Source organism: Alosa pseudoharengus, unplaced genomic scaffold (assembly GCF_046254945.1).
Source record: "Alosa pseudoharengus isolate Yale_2024_CS ecotype anadromous, Long Island Sound unplaced genomic scaffold, YU_APseudo_1.1 YU_APseudo_1.1_scf_13, whole genome shotgun sequence".
NCBI classification, from domain to species: Eukaryota; Metazoa; Chordata; class Actinopteri; order Clupeiformes; family Clupeidae; genus Alosa; species Alosa pseudoharengus.
Genome location: NW_027468598.1, coordinates 39,702,213 through 39,724,341, shown reverse-complemented (window position 1 = coordinate 39,724,341; position 22,129 = coordinate 39,702,213). Strand labels below are relative to the sequence as shown.

The 22,129-nt window shown below is 45.0% G+C and overlaps 2 protein-coding genes across 7 annotated transcripts in view; one reads left to right on the top strand and one right to left on the bottom strand.

The window, feature by feature from the left end:
* cep295 (centrosomal protein 295) overlaps positions 1 to 17,996 on the bottom strand; it is a 67,884-nt gene extending 49,888 nt beyond the window's left edge. For 5 of the 6 annotated variants that reach the window (XM_076283032.1, XM_076283033.1, XM_076283035.1 and 2 more), the window contains exons 1-9: positions 17,829 to 17,996; positions 17,297 to 17,449; positions 16,372 to 16,572; positions 13,156 to 13,280; positions 12,818 to 12,911; positions 8,524 to 8,634; positions 5,949 to 6,089; positions 5,571 to 5,781; positions 4,868 to 5,026 (exon numbers count right to left, since the gene is read on the bottom strand). In XM_076283032.1, the coding sequence (XP_076139147.1) occupies positions 4,868 to 5,026; positions 5,571 to 5,781; positions 5,949 to 6,089; positions 8,524 to 8,634; positions 12,818 to 12,911; positions 13,156 to 13,280; positions 16,372 to 16,572; positions 17,297 to 17,449; positions 17,829 to 17,849 (1,216 nt within the window). In that variant the 5' untranslated portion in view covers positions 17,850 to 17,996. Of the gene's footprint in view, positions 1 to 4,867; positions 5,027 to 5,570; positions 5,782 to 5,856; positions 5,879 to 5,948; positions 6,090 to 8,523; positions 8,635 to 12,817; positions 12,912 to 13,155; positions 13,281 to 16,371; positions 16,573 to 17,296; positions 17,450 to 17,828 lie in introns of those variants that run through there. The other variant, XM_076283037.1, reaches the window with a different exon arrangement.
* A 140-nt stretch (positions 17,997 to 18,136) lies between these two features.
* med17 (mediator complex subunit 17) overlaps positions 18,137 to 22,129 on the top strand; it is a 21,240-nt gene continuing 17,247 nt past the window's right edge. Inside the window, exons 1-3 of the mRNA XM_076283039.1 lie at positions 18,137 to 18,319; positions 19,483 to 19,708; positions 20,540 to 20,703. Coding sequence (XP_076139154.1) covers positions 19,483 to 19,708; positions 20,540 to 20,703 — 390 coding nt within the window. The 5' untranslated portion in view covers positions 18,137 to 18,319. The remainder of the gene's footprint in view (positions 18,320 to 19,482; positions 19,709 to 20,539; positions 20,704 to 22,129) is intronic.

Genomic DNA, 22,129 nt, shown 5'->3' with positions numbered 1-22,129 from the left:
TCTTTTATTTGCCATTTTGTAAAATCCCATTGATTTCTGTCATTGCACGTTGATATTACTGCGCCAGTAATGCTTCATGTCTATGCTTCATGTTCAAATACGAATCAAACATTGCGCCGATATATTTGCTTTTAATAGTCAACGAACTCCACTAACCACTCGGTGAGTTGCACAGTTTTGAAAACGAACGTTAAGGGTTGTTTTAGGACATGTTTCGGTGTCCACCACTCTAGTTCATCCAAAACAAACCAGAAAAGGGCCTTAAAGTGCTAAAAACCGGAATTTTCCTTTAATTTGCTAGTTTATCATAGTCTGGTTAGACTGTTCAGTTTCCCTACGTGTGTTTAAGTTTCAAATGAATACTTTTTCTCCTTGGGACAGGCCCGTTTGAGTCTTGGAAAATACTTTTCCATTTGCATCGGGATTGAGATGATTAGAACTTAGCAGTCAATTTGAATGCAACAGTTTTGAACAAATTTGTGCAGCGTGCTAATGATGCTAACCGGATTTAATAGCAATTTAGCCGTCTTCTTGCACGATTAATGTTTGGATTACATGTGCATGCTGAGGAGGGATGCGCCTGTTGAGAGGGAGAGATAGAGTGTGTGCACGGGGCAAGGAGAGTCTGTGTTGAGGTAGGCCTACTTCTATCGCCTACTCTGGTAGAGTTTGACATACTACAATGCAAGATATATTTTTTATTGATATCAATTACATGTCTATTGCGATACATATCGCTATTGTTTTATCGCCCAGCCCTATGCTCAATAATAACAATTTTAACACACACATAAATACTCAGCCTTTCATGCACGTAGTCTATTGACATTGACTGATACACTGCCCTCTGGTGGACAGAACATATAGAACTTAAGTTTGATACCAATATCGGTCTTACTGAAGACATTTAATGGTTAAAATATTATTAATACATATTCGAATATATTCAAATTTTAATAATAATAAACAAACAAACTTCGAATATGATTTTTGGCAAAAGTCAAAGCCCTAATACACACATGATATATACACACACACACACACACACACACACATTATACACACACACACACATTATACGCACATGATCTACATACACACACACACACACACATTATACACACATGACATACACATGACAGACATACACACACACATTATACACACATGACATACATACACACACACACACACACTATATACACACGATATACACACACACACACATTATACACACGATATACACACACACACATTATACACACGACATACATACACACACACACATTATACACACGACATACATACACACACATTACACACACATGACATACATACACACACATTACACACACATGACATACATACACACACATTACACACACATGACATACATACACACACACACACACATTATACACACATGATATACATACACACACACATGATACACACACATGATACACACACACACACACACACATTATACACACATGATGTACATACACACACACACACATTATACACACATGATGTACATACACACACATTATACACACATGATGTACATGCACACACACACACACACACACATTATACACACACATGATGTACACACACACACACACACATTATACACACACATGATGTACACACACACACACACACACACACACACATTATACACACATGATATACATACACACACACACACATTATATATACACACACACATTATACACACATGATATACATACACACACACACACACACACACACACACATTATACACACACAATACACACACACGCACATTATAAAGTGCTCCCTCTGGGACCTTATGCACTCCAACAGCCTCCGCAGACCCACACACACACACAAACATTATAAACACAAACATAACACACACACACACACACATTATAAACACACACACACACACACACATTTAAGGTTGGGTATCGTTTGGGTTTTATCCGATACCGGTGCTAAATTGATACTTTTAAAATGATGGTGCTAAAACAGTGACTGAACCAGTACTTTATAACAAAATGCCCAAACCAATGGTGGAAAGCAAGACATTGCTTTTTGATTGATAAGACAAATTCAAACATGAAATTGAACTGTATATTCAATTTATTATCACCTGTAGTTTCATTGCTTCTAGGCATAACTCTAATTGCAGATGGCTTGCCATAACTTTACATGTAAAAATGGCTTGCCATAACTTTACATGTAAAAATGGCTTGCCATAACTTTACATTTAAAAATGGCTTGCCATAACTTTACATTTAAAAATGGCTTGCCATAACTTTACATTTAAAAATGGCTTGCCATAACTTTACATTTAAAAATGGTTGCCATGGATGTACACGTCAAAATTTCCTCTGCTTTCAGGTCGATCACGTGCAGATGGCTTCCCTTTACTTTAAATGCCATAAAATGTTAAAACGGCTTGCCATGGCCCCGCCAGGTCATATGCTGGTCAAGGACAACGGCTATTGCAGCCAAATCTAATGTCGAGGGACTAAAGTTTATCCAGTGTGTTCTCAAGTGCTTCAGTACATTTGATGTCTTCCCACCTAGTTCGTTTTTAAACATGTTGCATATGCCTGTGTTGGGAGTGTTTTGATTCAGTTTTATGTAAACTAGGCTGTTGTTGTTGTTCCATAGCCTTTTGCTTGTGTACAGTTATCGCTAGATTTCGACTAGAGCTCTTGCTTTAAAGTAGACTACTTGGCATGGGCTCACGTGAGCTGTCAAACTGGCCAATATGGTGCACCACTCTGCTTTAAGCTACATCTAGTGTCTATATATCTTGAAGTATTTGTTAGCTAACTCATCTAGTGTTTATATATCTTGAAGTGTTTGTTAGCTAACTAACCCCTCTGCTTTAAGCTACATCTAGTGTTTATCTTGAAGTGTTTGTTAGCTAACTAACCCCTCTGCTTTAAGCTACATCTAGTGTTTATCTTGAAGTGTTTGTTTGTTAACTCTATGCCTTTGCTTTAAGCTACATCTAGTGTTTATATATCTTGAAGTGTTTGTTAGCTAACTCTAACCCCTCTGCTTTAAGCTACATCTAGTGTTTATATATCTTGAAGTGTTTGTTAGCTAACTCATATAGTGTTCATATATCTTGAAGTGTTTGTTAGCTAACTGTAACCCCTCTGCTTTAAGCTACATCTAGTGTTTATATATCTTGAAGTGTTTGTTAGCTAACTGTAACCCCTCTGCTTTAAGCTACAGCTAGTGTTTATATATCTTGAAGTGTTTGTTAGCTAACTCTATGCCTCTAATAAAAAAAAAGGCGGATATTTAAGTGGCGCCAAAATAAGGCACCGAAATTTTTTGTTGTTCGATATAGTCGCTATCGTTTGCCTTGCCACCGGTGCTATATTAGAACCGAGTTTCGGTGCCCAACCCTACACATTGTACACGCATGCACACCATTATACAAACACACATTATACACACACACACACACACTATAAACAGACACGCAGACAATTCCCTTTTCAATAATTTCCATAATTTCCTGAATATAACATCTGTGTCTGTCTGTGTAAGGGGGTGCGTGTCTACCAGAGGAGGCTCCTTCATTGAGGAACACCCTCCCTAAAATTTTAGAGAAAATAAAAAATATAAAGTGAATTACTAATCTGATAAATTACTGTTAATATTACTATTTTTAACACTTTGAATGAACAAAATCGTTCCCCTAGGTCAAAATGCCAACAGCACCCCCTATCGCAATTGAAAATTACTGTATGGAGGAGCTTCCTCCTCAAGCCCCTCATTAAAGTCCATTATAAACGCCTCGGACCCCAGCGGCTCGTGAATCACGTTGTTTTCAATGGCCAAGGGAGGAAGCTCCTCCGTACAGTAATTTTCAATTGCGATAGGGGGTGCTGTTTTTAGCGGCAACGGTTCAAGAATGTTATCTGCAGTCAAACTACGAATCTTATGTTGAACGGAAAGCTTGTTTTTTGCTCGTGAAATAAACAGTACAATGGAATCAGAGGACAATCTCAAATCTTTTATACATTCAAATACACTGATAATGTTTATCAAAGCAGGAAGACAGCTCCAAAAATTCATATTCCAAAACAAGATGGTAAGTGTAGGCTACTGAATGCTACATAGTCAGACAAATAGGCTACTCATGGCTAACTAGTAACTAGCTGGCCTGTCACATACGTGGACAGTTCACTTGGTGATAAAACATTTTTGGATAGTTATGCGTTGTTATAATCATCCAAGTTATGCCTTAACTAAACAATTGTTAAATAAGGTTCTTGTTATGTTATTGTTTTCACCATTCTAAATGTATCTTTGGATGGTAACATTGTTAATGAATGTTTCAAACCATGATGCATTCCTTTAATGACGTCTTCAATAACATTTGCCTTTCGAGTATGCTTTTATAAATTCCCACTTAGCTATTACAACCTGTCTTTAAATTATAGCGATTTGGCTTTAAAAACAATAGCATGTTACAAATCCACGATCTTACGTACACACGACGCAAAAGCTGCTAATCTACCTGTGCTGACTTTCAAGTATAATAAGTATATATACTCTTTTGATCCCGTGAGGGAAATTTGGTCTCTGCATTTATCCCAATCCGTGAATTAGTCACACACTCAGCACACAGTGAACACACAGTGAGGTGAAGCACACACTAATCCCGGCGCAGTGAGCTGCCTGCTACAGCGGCGCTCGGGGAGCAGTGAGGGGTTAGGTGCCTTGCTCAAGGGCACTTCAGCCGTGCCTACTGGTCGGGGCTCGACCCGGCAACCCTCCGGTTACAAGTAGGCACTGCTTTCCCCTCACTAGATGGCAATAATGTGTGTGTGTGTCGTACCGTGTGATTGGCTAGGCAGGTCGGCAGGCGGCTCCTGCTCTTCCTCCACAGGGGTGACCTCAGACTCAAGGGTCAAGTCTAGGTCGTTGCCATGGCTACTGGTAGAGGGGGCAGGAAGCGGCTCTGGCATCAGCTGCAGCACCAAGTCACCTTTGACCCCTGCAATCAGCCAATGGAAACAGAGCATGAAGTGAAGCGGGCTCACACACACTCACACACACACATAGCAGGAGGAGGAGATGAGGAGGAGGAGAGAAGGAAGAGAGGAGGATGAGAGGAGAGGAGGATGAGATTAGAAGGAGGAGGAGGAGAGGAGGAGGAGAGGAGGATGAGATTAGAAGGAGGAGGAGGAGAGGAGAGGAGGAGGAGATTAGAAGGAGGAGGAGGAGGAGAAGGAGGAGGAGAGGAGGAGGAGAGGAGAGGAGGATGAGATGAGAAGGAGGAGGAGGAGAGGAGGAGGAGAGGAGGATGAGATTAGAAGGAGGAGGAGGAGAGGAGAGGAGGAGGAGATTAGAAGGAGGAGGAGGAGGAGAAGGAGGAGGAGAGGAGGAGGATGAGATGATGAGGATGAGATGAGAAGGAGGAGAGGAGGATGAGATGAGAATGAGGAGGAGAGGAGAGGAAGATGAGATTAGAAGGAGGAGGAGGAGGAGAAGGAGGAGAGGAGGAGGAGAGGAGGAGAGGAGGTAGAGAGTGTAGGTACTTCTCTCGTCGGTGTACAGGTCCTGGAAAGCGTGCTCCAACATCCTCTGCCGTTCATCTGCCAGGCCATGTGTGTGTGTGTGTGTGTGTGTGTGTGAGGACGCCAGGGCGTGTGTGTTCCTGCTGGGTGGAGCTTGATGCAAGGCCTGCCTCCTTCTCAACCAATCAGCTGCCTGCATCCGCTCCAAATCATACAGCATGCGCCGTCGCTCCTGAACACACACACACACATCTCACTTTATGAAATTACCAACACACACACTAATTACTAACACACACGTCTGTACCTGGGTCATATGTTCCTTCTTCAGGGCACACACACACACACACACACCTGGGTCATATGTTCCTTCTTCAGGGCACACACACACACACACACCTGGGTCATATGTTCCTTCTTCAGGGCATGTTCTCCTCTAAGCCGCGCCTTCTCCAACTGCTCCACCCTATCACGCGTCACTTCCTGGTGCAGCTCGCCCAATCGCCTGGCTTCCTCTTCTGCTGCAGCCTTTGCGTCAGCCTTGGACATCACACGAGATCATCAGCACACTCACCAAACACACACACGAGATCATCAGCACACTCACCCAACACACACACACGAGATCATCAGTACACTCACCCAACACACACACACGAGATCATCAGTACACTCACCACACACACACACGAGATCATCAGTACACTCACCACACACACACACGAGATCATCAGCACACTCACCACACACACACACGAGATCATCAGCACACTCACCACACACACACACACACACACGAGATCATCAGTACACACACCACACACACACACGAGATCATCAGTACACTCACCACACACACACACGAGATCATCAGCACACTCACCACACACACACACGAGATCATCAGCACACTCACCACACACACACACACACACACACACGAGATCATCAGCACACTCACCACACACACACACGAGATCATCAGCACACTCACCACACACACACACACACACACACGAGATCATCAGCACACTCACCACACACACACACGAGATCATCACCACACACACACACACACACACGAGATCATCAGTACACACACCACACACACACACGAGATCATCAGCACACTCACCACACACACACACACACACACGAGATCATCAGTACACTCACCAAACACACACACACACACGATCATCAGTAAACCCACCACACACACACACATACAAGATATCAGTAAACCCACCAATCACACACACACACACGCGATCATCAGTAAACCCACCACACACACACACACACATACAAGATATCAGTAAACCCACCAATCACACACACACACACGAGATCATCAGTAAACCCACCAATCACACACACACAAGAGATCATCAGTAAACCCACCAATCACACACACACACACGAGATCATCAGTACACTCACCCAACACACACACACACGCACACACACATACACACACGCGCACACACACACACACATACAAGATATCAGTAAACCCACCAATCACACACACACACACGAGATCATCAGTACACTCACCCAACACACACACACACGCACACACACATACACACACGCGCACACACACACACACATACAAGATATCAGTAAACCCACCAATCACACACACACACACACGAGATCATCAGTAAACCCACCAGTCACACACACACGCGCACACACACACACATACAAGATATCAGTAAACCCACCAATCACACACACACAAGAGATCATCAGTAAATCCACCAATCACACACACACACACACACACGAGATCATCAGTAAACCCACCAATCACACACACACGAGATCATCAGTAAACCCACCAAACACGGGCACATGCACACACACGCGCACGAGATCAGCAGTAAACCCACCAATTACACACACGCGCACATGCACACGCACACACAAGATCATCAGTAAACCCACCAATCACACACATGCGTACACGCACGCACACAGGCACACGAGATCATCAGTAAACCCACCAATCACACACACACGCACAAGATCATCAGTAAACCCACCAATCACACACGCACACACGCACACACGCACACGCACACACACACACACGAGATCATCAGTAAACCCACTAATCACAGCCAAGCTTCACAAACACAGCTTCAAACGGTCAGATGGGTCACGTAGAAACATGAAGCTATAGTATACTATGCAGGTACACATAGTGTGTGAAACATGAAGCTATAGTATACTATGCAGGTACACATAGTGTGTGAAACATGAAGCTATAGTATACTATGCAGGTACACATAGTGTGTGAAACATGAAGCTATATATAGTATACTATGCAGGTACACATAGTGTGTGAAACATGAAGCTATATATAGTATACTATGCAGGTACACATAGTGTGTGAAACATGAAGCTATATATAGTATACTATGCAGGTACACATAGTGTGTGAAACATGAAGCTATATATAGTATACTATGCAGGTACACAGTGTGTGTGAAACATGAAGCTATATATAGTATACTATGCAGGTACACATAGTGTGTGTGTACAGTTAGCGTGTACCTGCAGTGTGTGTTTGTGTGTGTACAGTTAGCGTGTACCTGCAGTGTGTGTGTGTGTGTGTGTGTGTGTGTGTGTACAGTTAGCGTGTACCTGCAGTGTGTGTGTGTGTGTGTGTGTACAGTTAGCGTGAACCTGCAGTGTGTGTGTGTGTGTGTGTGTGTGTGTACAGTACCTGCAGTGTGTGTGTGTGTGTGTGTGTGTGTGTGTACAGTACCTGCAGTGTGTGTGTGTGTGTGTACAGTACCTGCAGTGTGTGTGTGTGTGTGTGTGTGTGTGTGTGTGTGTGTGTGTACAGTACCTGCAGTGTGTGTGTGTGTGTGTGTGTGTGTGTGTGCAGTACCTGCAGTGTGTGTGTGTGTGTGTGTGTGTGTGCAGTACCTGCAGTGTGTGTGTGTGTGTGCAGTACCTGCAGTGTGTGTGTCTCCACAGTGGTCCCAGGCAGGTGATGCTGAGAGGATGAGAACTGCTCCAAGGCCACCAACTTCTTCTGAGGCTGCTGCCCACTCTCCAGCACACACTACACACACACACACACACACACAGAATCCAAAAGTCTTTACTTTAGGCAGTGTTTCCCATACGTTGACTTATTTGTGGCAGCCCACCACAATATCAACATTGACCACCACACAATGATTTTCTATGTTGTGCTATTTAAATGGATGAAATCCTTTCATTTCATCTCTCTCTCTAGTGGAGTTATGTGCACACATATAAGAAGCAGTATCCCTACGCTAACGCGAACACTGTTGGGTTGCCTACACTAACGTTAGAACACTGTTGGGTTGCCTACGCTAACGTTAGAACACTGTTGGGTTGCATAAGAAGCAGTATCCCTACGCTAACGTTAGAACACTGTTGGGTTACCTACGCTAACGTTAGAACACTGTTGGGTTGCATAAGCAGTATCCCTACGCTAATGTTAGAACACTGTTGGGTTGCCTACGCTAACATTAGAACACTGTTGGACAGGGCTCCAGACTAACTTTTTGCACTGGTTGCACTGGTGCGCCTAACTTTTTTTCTTAGGTGCACCAGCACAAAAGTTAGGTGCACCCAAATTTTACACCACATCGCATTTAACACCGCAGCAGGTTCACTTTTTATCCTTAATTACTGTCCTATATAGGTTGTCCTATGACTTATGATTTACAATTCTACAAGAAAAGTAACTTAATGAAGTGTTGGTGCTTTAAGTGCTTCACTGAGCTGAAATTTAAACTTAAAACATCTCAAGATGTATTAAATAAAAATAACAGTGAGTAAATTAACAGTGCACGTCTTTTAAGGGCTTCAAACTGCACATCTCATGGCTCAATGTTTTACATACTATCCTTCATGATCTTTAGGCCTTGGCTAAACCAGCTCGCCATGCTAGCATCTTCCATAGAAATGTATTTGAGCACAATTTAAAGAGATGTTCCAAGTAGCCTGGGGGATTTTTATGTGATTTTGCAATGCTGATTGCAATAATCATTTGACAGCCCCACAATGCAATTTACTTTTTAATTTTAGTATTTTTAAATTTTCAATAAGAACATGGTTAATGCAGTAACAAAATGGTAGGCCTATTATTATAGGCTATTGCAATGACTTGCCATGCTCGATCTAAATGTGTCCATTCAATTCACCGTACAAAATGACCACTGTATACATGCAGGGAATATTCGGGCTTTAAATGTAGCAGCGATATTCGGTTTGCGCCAAATACCGGATTAAATTGATTGATGCCATCAGAATGAGTGTACACAACTCGCGCGTTGTATGCATTGTTCGCAATTTTAAGACGTCTTTTCATCTGCAATGACTCCTATAAATTTGGCGCAAGTGGCATTCCTGTACGTCGGGTTTACGTTCAAACTATTTTTCTGGTGAATAATTATTTCGGACTGAACTTGGTGAAGGGAAGTTTCACTAGGCCTATCGTAGGCAACGATAAACTTGATCATCATCTCGGGCTCGTCTGATCAGTTTGCTGCTGCCAGCCGCTGAAAGACAGTGGGGAGAGGGGACATTTATCTCGGCCTATGTGACCACACTGTAATGCAACTACATCCACTCTGTTTATCTGACAGGTCTCTGACCTCCCTCTCTCTCCCTCTCTCTCTCTCTGCAGCACACACATTTTAAAATTTACACACAGGCACTGGGCCACGGCCAATCAGAGGGGAGGTCCCGCCCCTTCACTATCTGTGATTTGTTTAAACCACGATATTGGCCAAATATGTGTCTGTTATTGAACCAAAGGTAGAGTTTCAATGCGGACCCTTTTTCCGCTCTTGAATAGCTGGTCGCACCTGTGCGACCTCCGATTTTTTTTGGTCGCACTCTGGAGCCCTGTTGGGTTACCTACGCTAACGTTAGAACACTGTTGGGTTACATAAGCAGTATCCCTACGCTAACGTTAGAACATGGTTGGGTTTCCTACGCCTACGCTAACGTTAGAACACTGTTGGGTTACCTACGCTAATGTTAGAACACTGTTGGGTTACATAAGCAGTATCCCTATGCTAACGTTAGAACACTGTTGGGTTACCTACGCTAACGTTAGAAGACTGTTGGGTTGCATAAGCAGTATCCCTACGCTAACGTTAGAACACTGTTGGGTTGCCTACGCTAACGTTGGAACACTGTTGGGTTGCCTACGCGAACGTTAGAACACTGTTGGGTTGCATAAGAAGCAGTATCCCCACGCTAACGTTAGAACACTGTTGGGTTGCCTACGCTAACGTTGGAACACTGTTGGGTCGCCTACGCTAACGTTGGAACACTGTTGGGTTGCCTACGCTAACGTTAGAACACTGTTGGGTTGCATAAGAAGCAGTATCCCCACGCTAACGTTAAAACACTGTTGGGTTGCCTACGCTAACGTTAAAACACTGTTGGGTTGCCTACGCTAACGTTAGAACACTGTTGGGTTGCCTACGCTAACGTTAGAACACTGTTGGGTTGTATAAGAAGCAGTATCCCCACGCTAACGTTAGATCACTGTTGGGTTGTCTACGCTAACGTTAGAACCATGGAGGTATTATATATAACTGGAGAGAGTGACTTAAGTCCCGCCCTCCATACAAATGAATGGTGGAGGCTAGGCTAGTAAATCCGGCCAATTCATAGTCAACGCCATCTTGAACACTGGGGCTCGGATCCAGCGCCAGTCGGCTCTGACCATGCGCCAAGTTACAAAGCTGGAAATGACCATGGACCAACGTCGATTTTTATTGGATATTCTGTAAAAAGAGAGTCGTCCTCCAGTAAGAGGGTGGCGATAATGCACATAAAGTCCTTGCCTCATAACAAGAAGAAGAAAAAGTTGCTCGGGAACGCGCATGGAGACCGAGTGGAGTCACCCTGAAGCGCATCTTAATTTCATTGGATAACAGCGGCTCTAACTATGAGCGGTCTGCCTGCGGTCCTGCTGCAAATATGCATTCGAACATGACGTGAAATACCCGTAGTCGAACTATAAATAAACTATTCGGTTTTTAGTGCCATGTGTAGCGCATTTTTACAGTCTATGATTAGTTTGTTTTTTATTTTATTGTTTGCCTTCTCATAGCGGGTGCTCTAAACGTATTCTAGCGTTGGCCCATGACCAAATCAAGCCAATAATAGCCAGTAGCCACAATAATGACTGGAGCCAGAGCCCTCAATAGCCACCCTGTTTTGAAAATGGAAGATAACGCACAGAACGGTCAGCCTGAGCGGACAATTACGTCCCCAACTCATCTAAAATGTGGTGTCTTTACTTTGGGTTGTACACCGCATATGTTCTACGCTAACGTTAGAACACTGTTGGGTTACCTACGCTAACGTTAGAACACTGTTGGGTTACCTACGCTAACGTTAAAACACTGTTGGGTTGTCTACGCTAACGTTAGAACACTGTTGGGTTACCTACGCTAACGTTTGAACACTGTTGGGTTACCTACGCTAACATTAAAACACTGTTGGGTTGTCTACGCTAACATTAGAACACTGTTGGGTTACCTACGCTAACGTTAGAACACTGTTGGGTTGTCGCACACTATGTTACAGCTACTTCTTAATATCGACTTCTCGTGCAAGGCAAGCATAACTATAAGCTACTCATAGGCTACTCATATTATTGACTCAGGGAATGTTTGCTCACCCCCCCCCCCCCTCACAAATACAATTAAATTCTGTGGGAAATACTGAGCAGGCCAAACAGCGTAACAGAATGTGTCAAAGGCGTCCACAGAATCAGAAAACAAAGAAAGAGAGAGAGAGAGAGAGAGAGAGATTTCAGTGTTTCCCATACAGTACATTGACTTATTTGTGGCGGCCCACTACAATATCAACATTGACCACCACACAATGATTTTCCAGGTTGTACTAAATTGTGCTTAAATCTGATTAGCATCATAACCACGCTGGATTTCAATGACCATGCTAGGCTAGCTACTACAGTCAGTGTGTTAGGGTTAGAGATAACCTCTATAGGGTCTGCTAGGGGTGGCGGCAGGTGTGTGTGTGTGTGTGTGTGTGTGTGTGTGTGTGTGTACCTCTATAGGATCTGCTGGGGGTGGCGGCAGGTGTGTGTGTGTGTGTGTGTGTGTGTGTGTGTACCTCTATAGGGTCTGCTGGGGGTGGCGGCAGGTGTGTGTGTGTGTGTGTGTGTGCATCTATAGGGTCTGCTGGGGGTGGCGGCAGGTGTGTGTGTGTGTGTGTGTGTGTACCTCTATAGGGTCTGCTGGGGGTGGCGGCAGGTGTGCTACTGTGGCAGCTCTCTCCTTCTCCACATCCAGAGCTCTCTGCCTTGCTCGAATGTGCCTGAAACACACACACACACACACACACACACACACACACACACGCAGCATTGTAAATTCTGTGTGTGTGTACCTCTATAAGGTCTGCTGGGGTGGTGGTGGGGGGTGGGTATACTGTCTGTGTGTGTGTGTGTGTGTGTGTGTGTGTGTGTGTGTGTGTGTGTGTGTGTGTGTGTGCGCCTTGTCCTGTGAGTGTGTGTACCGTGTGCACCGCTGCTCCTGTGAGTGTGTGTGTGTGTGTGTACCGTGTGCGCCGCTGCTCCTGTGAGTGTGTGTGGATCTTCAGCTCCTTGAGGGCGTGGGCGTGTCTCTGCACAGCTCTCTCCTTCTGCTCCGCCCTCTTCTGGACAAGCCCCGCCCAGTCTGGCTCCTGCACACACACACACACACCAACAATGAACAAGTGTGTGTGTGTATACGCGTGTTATATTCTCCTACACACACCAACAATGAACAAGTGTGTGTGTATGCGTGTTATATTCTCCTACACACACCAACAATGAACAAGTGTGTGTGTATGCGTGTTATATTCTCCTACACACACCAACAATGAACAAGTGTGTGTGTATGCGTGTTATTTTCTCCTACTCGAACTCGAATAAAAGTTGTGCATAGTGCATAAGGATATGTGGATGCAATTCATTATGTTTTCTATAGTTACCAAGGAGCTCTTTCCAGGTGTAAAAGTTTGCCATGGTTGCTATTTGCGTAAGCGCAAAGTGGTTCTCTCTCTCGTTCTCTCTCTCTCTCTATGAGGCTATATTCAATTCAACTAGGTAGTTGATCCGTCCGGTCAATAGCACCGCATTCACGCCACTTCATGATTATATTAACGTCATCAGACAGGCTGTAAAAGTGTATGCGGTAATTTCTCGCATTATGATGGCTAGAGTTGCGGGACTTGAACAAATTATGCGCAATACCCACAATGAAATTTCAGCCCTGAACAAGTGTGTGTGTGTATGTGGGGCAGCCGTAGCATACTGGTTAGGGCTTCGGACTTGTAACCGGAGGGTTGTCGGTTTGAACCCCGACCAGTAGGCACGACTGAAGTGCCCATGAGCAAGGCACCTAACCCCTCACTGCTCCCCGAGCGCCGCTGTAGCAGGCAGCTCACTGCTCCGGGTTAGTGTGTGCTTCACCTCACTGTATGCTCTGTGTGTTTACTAATTCACAGATTAGATAAATTCAGAGACCAAATTCTTTGTATACCGTAAAACTTCAAATAATAGCCGAGTCCCAAATAGAGGCCGGTCTCTTTTAAACGCCTGGCGTGGCTGCAGGTTTGGGTTAAAGGCCGGTCTCAAATAGAGGCCTGGTCTGTTTAGTTTCGGGTTGTATTTAAACTTGTAAAATCAGTCAGATCGTCTGTTTAAACCAGTATGGTGCAGACTGCACACGCTTACGTTATGATTAGATGGCATTAAAAGACTGCGATAGGGAAAAGCTAGAGTTCCAAATTGTATAACTTTTCTCAATATGAACTATGCCTATATGTCCAACTCAGACATCTTTCAATTCATCCCTTTTGTTTCATGTTTTTATGCTGGCAACAAAACAAAAGGGTTCACGAATGTTATTCTTTATTCTAAATGCGTACCGCCATGGCGATAAAGAGAAAGATGTAGGTAGGTTATGATTTGAAATGTAAGCTGACTTGTCAAATTTGCAAAATAAAATACGGGAGAAACGATATAGTTCATGCTCTCTCATGCTGTTTCATTCGTGCCGAAAAGGAGGGAGAATGAAACATAACCACGTTCCACTTCTGCATAAATAATTCCTGAACGGTTTTGGTCAGGTATGAAAATGCAACTGTATTTGACAGAGGACGGATATAGGTTGCTACTGACAAAATATGATCTTTCGTTTACGTTTTTTAAATAATTGTGTGTTTGAAATTATTAATTCGATAATATTTTCCATCTTTGCAGAGGAAAGGTTGTGTGTGAAGGGAATTAAAGGCCTGTCTCATATAGACGCCTGTCTCTAATACTAGCCGTCGCAGTTTGGCGATTTGGGAAAATAAAAGCCTGGAGTTTTACGGTACGCTTGGCCAAGAAACCGGATTTACATTTACGTTACATTCTCCTACACACACCAACAATGAACAAGCGTATATGCGTTTTATATTCTCTTGACATGACAAGGCATGTGTCCAACAACGTTGAGTGTGTGCACTCGGGGAGTGTGTGTCTTACGTTCTTCTTAGCGCTGGCGTGAGCGTGTCCCAGGGTGTTGAGTGTGTGTGTGAGCTGGGTGTTGAGTGTGTGTGTGAGCTGGGTGTTGAGTGTGTGTGTGAGCTGGGTGTTGAGTGTGTGTGTGAGCTGGGTGTTGAGTGTGTGTGTGAGCTGGGTGGAGTGTGTGTGAGTGTGTGTGTGTCTTACGTTCTCCTTGGCGCTGGCGTGAGCGTGTCCCAGGGTGTTGAGTGTGTGTGTGAGCTGGGTGTTGAGTGTGTGTGTGAGCTGGGTGTTGAGTGTGTGTGTGAGCTGGGTGTTGAGTGTGTGTGAGTGTGTGTGTGTGTGTACGTTCTCCTTGGCGCTGGCGTGAGCGTGTCCCAGGGTGTTGAGTGTGTGTGTGTGTGTGTGTGTGAGCTGGGTGTGTGTGTGTGTGTGTGTGTGTGTGTGTGTGTGTGTGTGTGTGTGTGTATATCTTACGTTCTCCTTGGCGCTGGCGTGAGCGTGTCCCAGGGTGTTGAGTGTGTGTGTGTGAGCTGGGTGGGGAGTGTGTGTGTGTGTGTGTGTGAGCTGGGTGGGGAGTGTGTGTGTGTGTCTTACGTTCTCCTTGGCGCTGGCGTGAGCGTGTCCCAGGGTGTTGAGTGTGTGTGTGAGCTGGGTGTTGAGTGTGTGTGTGAGCTGGGTGTTGAGTGTGTGTGTGAGCTGGGTGGAGTGTGTGTGTGTGTATCTTACGTTCTCCTTGGCGATGGCGTGAGCGTGTCCCAGGGTGTTGAGTGTGTGTGTGAGCTGGGTGTTGAGTGTGTGTGTGAGCTGGGTGGGGAGTGTGTGTGTGTGTGTGTGTGTGTGTGTGTGTGTGTGTGTGTGTGTGTGTATCTTACGTTCTCCTTGGCGATGGCGTGAGCGTGTCCCAGGGTGTTGAGTGTATGTGTGAGCTGGGTGTTGAGTGTGTGTGTGTGTGTGTGTGTGTGTATCTTACGTTCTCCTTGGCGATGGCGTGAGCGTGTCCCAGGGTGTTGAGTGAGTGTGTGTGTGTGTGTGTGTGTGTGTGTGTGTGTGTGTGAGCTGGGTGGGGAGTGTGTGTGTGTATCTTACGTTCTCCTTGGCGCTGGCGTGAGCGTGTCCCAGGGTGTTGAGTGTGTGTGTGAGCTGGGTGTTGAGTGTGTGTGTGAGCTGGGTGTTGAGTGTGTGTGTGAGCTGGGTGTTGAGTGTGTGTGTGAGCTGGGTGGAGTGTGTGTGTGTGAGCTGGGTGGAGTGTGTGTGTGTGAGTGTGTGTGTATATCTTACGTTCTCCTTGGCGCTGGCGTGAGCGTGTCCCAGGGTGGTCAGTGTGTGTGTGAGCTGGGTGGTCAGTGTGTCCTGGCTCTGCTGCTGCTGCTGTGTCCACTCCTGTCGGAGCTGCTGCTCCAGCTGAGATTCCTGCTGCCGCCGACGCCCGGCTACCTGCTTCCGCACACACACCGCCAGGTAGCGCTGCTGCTCACGCACCTAACACACACACACACACACACACACAAATTACACACTACCTGCTTCCGCACACACACCGCCAGGTAGCGCTGCTGCTCACGCACCTCACACACACACACACACACACACACAAAAATGACACACTACCTGCTTCCGCACACACACCGCCAGGTAGCGCTGCTGCTCATGTAACGGATGCCAGCTTAGCTGTGCTTGTGGAACGTTGGTAAACCTCACTCCCCAACGCCTCAAGAGTGCTGCTGGCCTGAACGCTAGTAGCCTGGGCTGTTAGCGCGCTCGCCTCCCGATCCGAGGTGCTGCTGTTTCGCAGGTTCGAGTCCGGGCGTGTGCAGGGCTGAATCGCGCAGGTTCAACACAACGCAGGTTACATTCACACACACACACACACACATTACACACTACCTGCTTCCGCACATACACCTCCAGGTAGCGCTGCTGTTTATGCGCCTACACACACACACACCGCCAGGTAGCGCTGATGCTTACGGTATGCACCTACACACACACACACACCGCCAGGTAGCGCTGGTGCTTACGGTATGCAGTGCACCTACACACACACCGCCAGGTAGCGCTGGTGCTTACGGTATTCACCTACACACACATACACACACACACACACACACACACAGCCAGGCAGCGCTGGTGCTTACGGTAGGTACCTACACACACATTACTGCCTCCGTCCACACACGAATACATAGCACTGCTGCTCACGCACCTGTTGCAGCCGCAGCTTGCGCCGCCGGTCCAGCTCCTCGCGGGCCAGCTGCATCTCTTCGTTGGGGCTCAGCAGCGCGCCCCCCGCCGTTGTGCTCTTTCGCCTCGTGGGCGCACCGGGCTGGGTGTCGGTGGCCAGACCCGACAGTAAAAGCTGCCAAGTAAAGCAGGCTGGTCAGCTAACATTCAGTAAATCTCCACGAAAGTACAATACATAACGTTAATCCTACTACAATTTTACAGACAGGTCAGTGGTTATATTAACAATAACAATTTGTATTTAGCTCTTTATCAAGGCATAGAGAAAGGGGAGCCTCGCGAAAAGCACCCACCTGGGTGATGCTCGGCAGCCATTATGCGCCATAACGCTCACCGCACACCAGCTTATGACAAACATTTTGCTCACTTGATGTTTCACAAATTTGCAGTTAGAAGCTAGGACATCTAGAATTCTAGCTTCTAGCTACTACTAGCGTAACGTTAACGCAGCTAACGTTAGGTTATGTGTAGTTAGGGCAACTGATTAGACTTACACAACTTCCTTGGCTTTCCATTGTCAATTGCCCGTGTGCCAAGTTATTTAAAACAGCAATATTGTTCGCCAAAATCAAAGATGAAGAACCACAACAACCCTGTCGGGGAGAAGTTGGAGCACGGCCCCAGACAGGGCGATTCCAACATCCATACCAACGACAACAACCCGCCGCTGCAGCTTCAAACGGCTGTTTGAGGCTTTTGATAACGTCACTTCCTGTTTGAAATCGCCCTGTTAATATTCGTATTCAGTTGAACGTATGGTCGAATGACACTAATACACTTTAGTTAGACAGTCAACATACTGCAAACCTGTAATAAAATACCAGGGCACTGGAGAGTATTAAAACTCTTGCAGTTCTTAGAAAAAATATGTAAAACCGCGATATGTTCACGTCCGTGATCTTGATGTCACTTCCTGCAATATTTACCCATTCAGTCAATTGTTGTTGTCAGTGATTAGCCTCCGTTTTCTTGGACCCAGATCAAGGTAAATGTGTAGTGGGAATGATTTTATTTTATTTTGAAAGTTAATGAGCATAAACCCTCATGTGACTTTTGTACCCGGTGAGAAATATCGCCTTATTCAACATCTGTAGAACAGCCAGAAAAGTCGTATAACTGGCGAGTTAGCGTTAGCTCAAGTCCTCCATGGACAGGGTCAGCGATGTGTTGAGCATCTTTAGTCGAAGCGGAATTTAGTGGCACCTGGTTTTCTGTGTTCCCTTCAGGCCCTACACGTGCTACTTGATGGCGTAACGGTAGCTCCGTGTAGTCCACTGTAGTTCAGCCGCAGCTCAGGCCCGTGCCTCTGCTGTTCCCGGATCTAGGCGCGAGGCTGAGGGTTAAGAGCTAAAGTTATCTGTGTTTGCACGGTCTTCATGGTTATTTCTCTCTTGCACCATATTACACCAAATGTACCCTGTAAACGTGAACAAGAAGCAAGTTCAGGTGATAATAGTGTATGTGTCAGGCGAAGCTGCAAGTGGTTGCATTCTGCACCGACAATGTTTCCTGTCCTTGCACAGTCGCAAGATGTACGTCACCTCTGAAAACATTATGTATCGCTTATATTGGAAGTGTGACGGGTGATTCAAATAATGACTTCAATTGCTTTTGCAGTGGTACACTGCACGCCAGAACTTGAGAATAAACCACCTTGTGAGACACACACATGTTCACAAATAAACTGACTTGACTTGACAGTGTGTGTGTGTGTACACATACATATTGATGATATTGCTTCTTGCTTTGACTGATATTTTAGACCTTTTATAACATTATTATTATTTATACATTCCCCTTCTTTTCTTTCTATTTATTTTTTTATTTTATTTGATTGTTGTTATTATTATTATTATTATTATTATTATTATTATTTGCCTTTTGTATCTTTTATTGTTCTTGTTTTGTTGTTTTGATTATTGTTGTTGTTTTGTAACTCAGGGCATTGCTGTAAAAGAGCTTGATGCTCAGTCAATTTCTCCATGAATAAAAAAACGGTTGATGATGATATGTGTCCAAGTGAGTATAGAGTCATCGTAGGGTTTCATAGAAGGTTCAGTCAGTCTTTCTCTCACTCTGTGTGTGTGTGTGTGTGTGTGTGTGTGTGTGTGTGTGTGTGTGTGTGTGTGTGTGTGTGTGTGTGTGTAGATGTCCGGAGGCCCAGCGGTGCGCGTGAGCATCGAGTCGTCCTGTGAGAAGCAGGTTCAAGAGGTGTCACTGGATGGCGTGGAGACCTACGTGCCGCCCCTCTCCATGTCCCAAAGCCTCGCTCGATTGGCTCAGAGGATTGACTTCAACCAATCAGACGACTCCAATGATGAGGATGCGCCCAGTAGCGAGACCCAGTGGAAGCAAGAGCAAGAGGAAGAGGAAGGTGTGAACGAACACACACACACCAGAAAAGGAGGAAGGTTTAAACATTAGTACACAAACAAAAACACACACACACACACACACAAACACACACACAAGAAAAGGAGGAAGGTCTAAACATTAGTACACACACACACACAAGAAAAGGAGGAAGGTCTAAACATTAGTCCACACACACACACACTGTAACTGTAAAATGTATAGATTGCTGACAAGAAAAATCCATGTCTTATCTTTGAACTGTGTGTGTGTGTGTGTGTGTGCGTGTACATGTGTGCGTGTGTGTGTGTGCGTATGTGTGTGTGTGTGTGTGTGTGTGTGTATGCATGTACGTGTTTGTGTGTGCGCGCATGTACGTGTTTGTGTGTGTGTGCGTGCGTGCGTGTGTGTTTGTGTGTGTGTGTGCGTGCGTGCGTGTGTGTGTGTTTGTGTGTGTGTGTGTGTGTGTGTGTGTATGTATGTGTGTGTGTATGTGTGTGTATGTGTGTGTGTGTGTGTGTGTATGTATGTATGTGTGCGTGTGTGTGTGTGTGTGTGTGTGTGTGTGTGTGTGTGTGTGTGTATGTATATGTGTGTGTGTGTGTGTGTGTGTATGTCTGTGTGTGTGTGTGTGTGTGTGTGTGTGTGTGTGTGTGTGTGTGTATGTGTGTGTGTGTGTGTGTGTGTGTGTGTGTGTGTATGTATGTGTGCGTGTGTGTGTGTATGTATGTATGTATGTGTGCGTGTGTGTGTGTGTGTGTGTGTGTGTGTGTGTGTGTATGTCTGTGTGTGTGTATGTGTGTGTGTGTGTATGTATGTGTGCGTGTGTGTGTGCGTGTGTGTGTGTGTGTAGGCATGGTGCGGTTCCAGCCGTCTCTGTGGCCGTGGGACTCCGTACGCACGGCGCTGAGGGGCGCGTTGACAGAAATGTGTGTGTTGCACGATGTGCTCGCCGTGGTCAAGGAGAAGAAGTACATGGCTCTTGACCCTGTCTCCCAGGACAACACCAGCCCTAAGGTAGCAATCTCTGCTCTCTAGAGATGGGCATGGGTTTATTTCAGTTAGCCTAATAGCTGGTTTGATTTGCATTGATAGATGAAAGTACCCCATGCCAATCGTGAGATATGGTGAAGGGTATGTGATGATGTGATCTGCATACCTCTATGGGAATCTGCATACCTCTAACCCTCTATGGGAATCTGCATACCTCTATGGGAATCTGCATACCTCTATGGGAATCTGCATACCTCTAACCCTCTATGGGAATCTGCATACCTCTAACCCTCTATGGGAATCTGCATACCTCTATGGGAATCTGCATACCCAGGGCCTGAAGTTAACTTTTTTGGCCACCAGCCACTGTGGCAGGTGAATTTTGAAATCCACCTGCCACAGTGCTTTTTTACCAGCCAAAATTATTTTGTGCCCAAAATAAAGGCGAACGACTCAGAAAATGCATAAGAATGGTTCTTGAACTTGTACAGAATACACATTGCAGTACTCAAGTAAAAGTAAAAAAGTACTTTGTTAATAAATTACTCAAGTAGGCCTAACAAGTTACTTTTTTGTAGGCCTACATTTTTATATTTTTGATGGACCTTTAAAGGGATACAAAAGTATCCTTTACGCCTATTTGCTTTTCTCCTCCTCTGTAAGCTAATCATATAGTCAAACATATTTTAAAAGCCCAATTCAAATATATTTTATTTAATATACTTTGTCATAGCCAGAATAAGCATTAGGCTACGTGTCTATGGATTGAAAAGCAGTCTTCCAATACATTGCAGCTGATCTTCTTCTGCTTTGCATTGCTAGAAGTCTGGTTATAACTTCACCATACAGACAATGTAACCTAAAAACAATGGCTATATTATGAGTAGACCTATATTTAGGCTATAGCCTAGGTATATCCACTCGGGCAGGGCAGAGCGACAGAGCAGGCTATCTGTTTTCTCAGCCGACCGTCTCATGTCATGTCCTGCAACATTGAGCCTACATAAATTAATGCTAGGCTTTTTCTAACTTGTATGTTCGATTTCCAGTGCATTTGCTTTGCTTGTAAATTAAGTTGTAGGCCTACTTTCCTTGTCCAATGTGATTGTTGAACGATGCTGGCCAGAAATTAATATATGTGGAAGTTTCCGTGTCATGTCATACCTCTAGTCTCGTTGGCACTCTGGCAGGACGTCATTGCGTTAACTGAGTTGTTAGCTATAGAACATATTTACTTCTGTATAGTAGGCTACATAGGCCAGCCATTACTTTTATAATCGCGGGGAAACGTAGCAATGCATTCTGAAGCCCTGTTTCTTTTCTCCCACGCCGTTGTGTACCGGGGGAGAGGTGCTCTTTTCTCCCTTGAGATACTTTCTCCAATAATAAACTTGTTCTCGTAACGAAAGGCAATTGAAAATGTAGCGGAGTAAAGAGTAGATTATTGGCT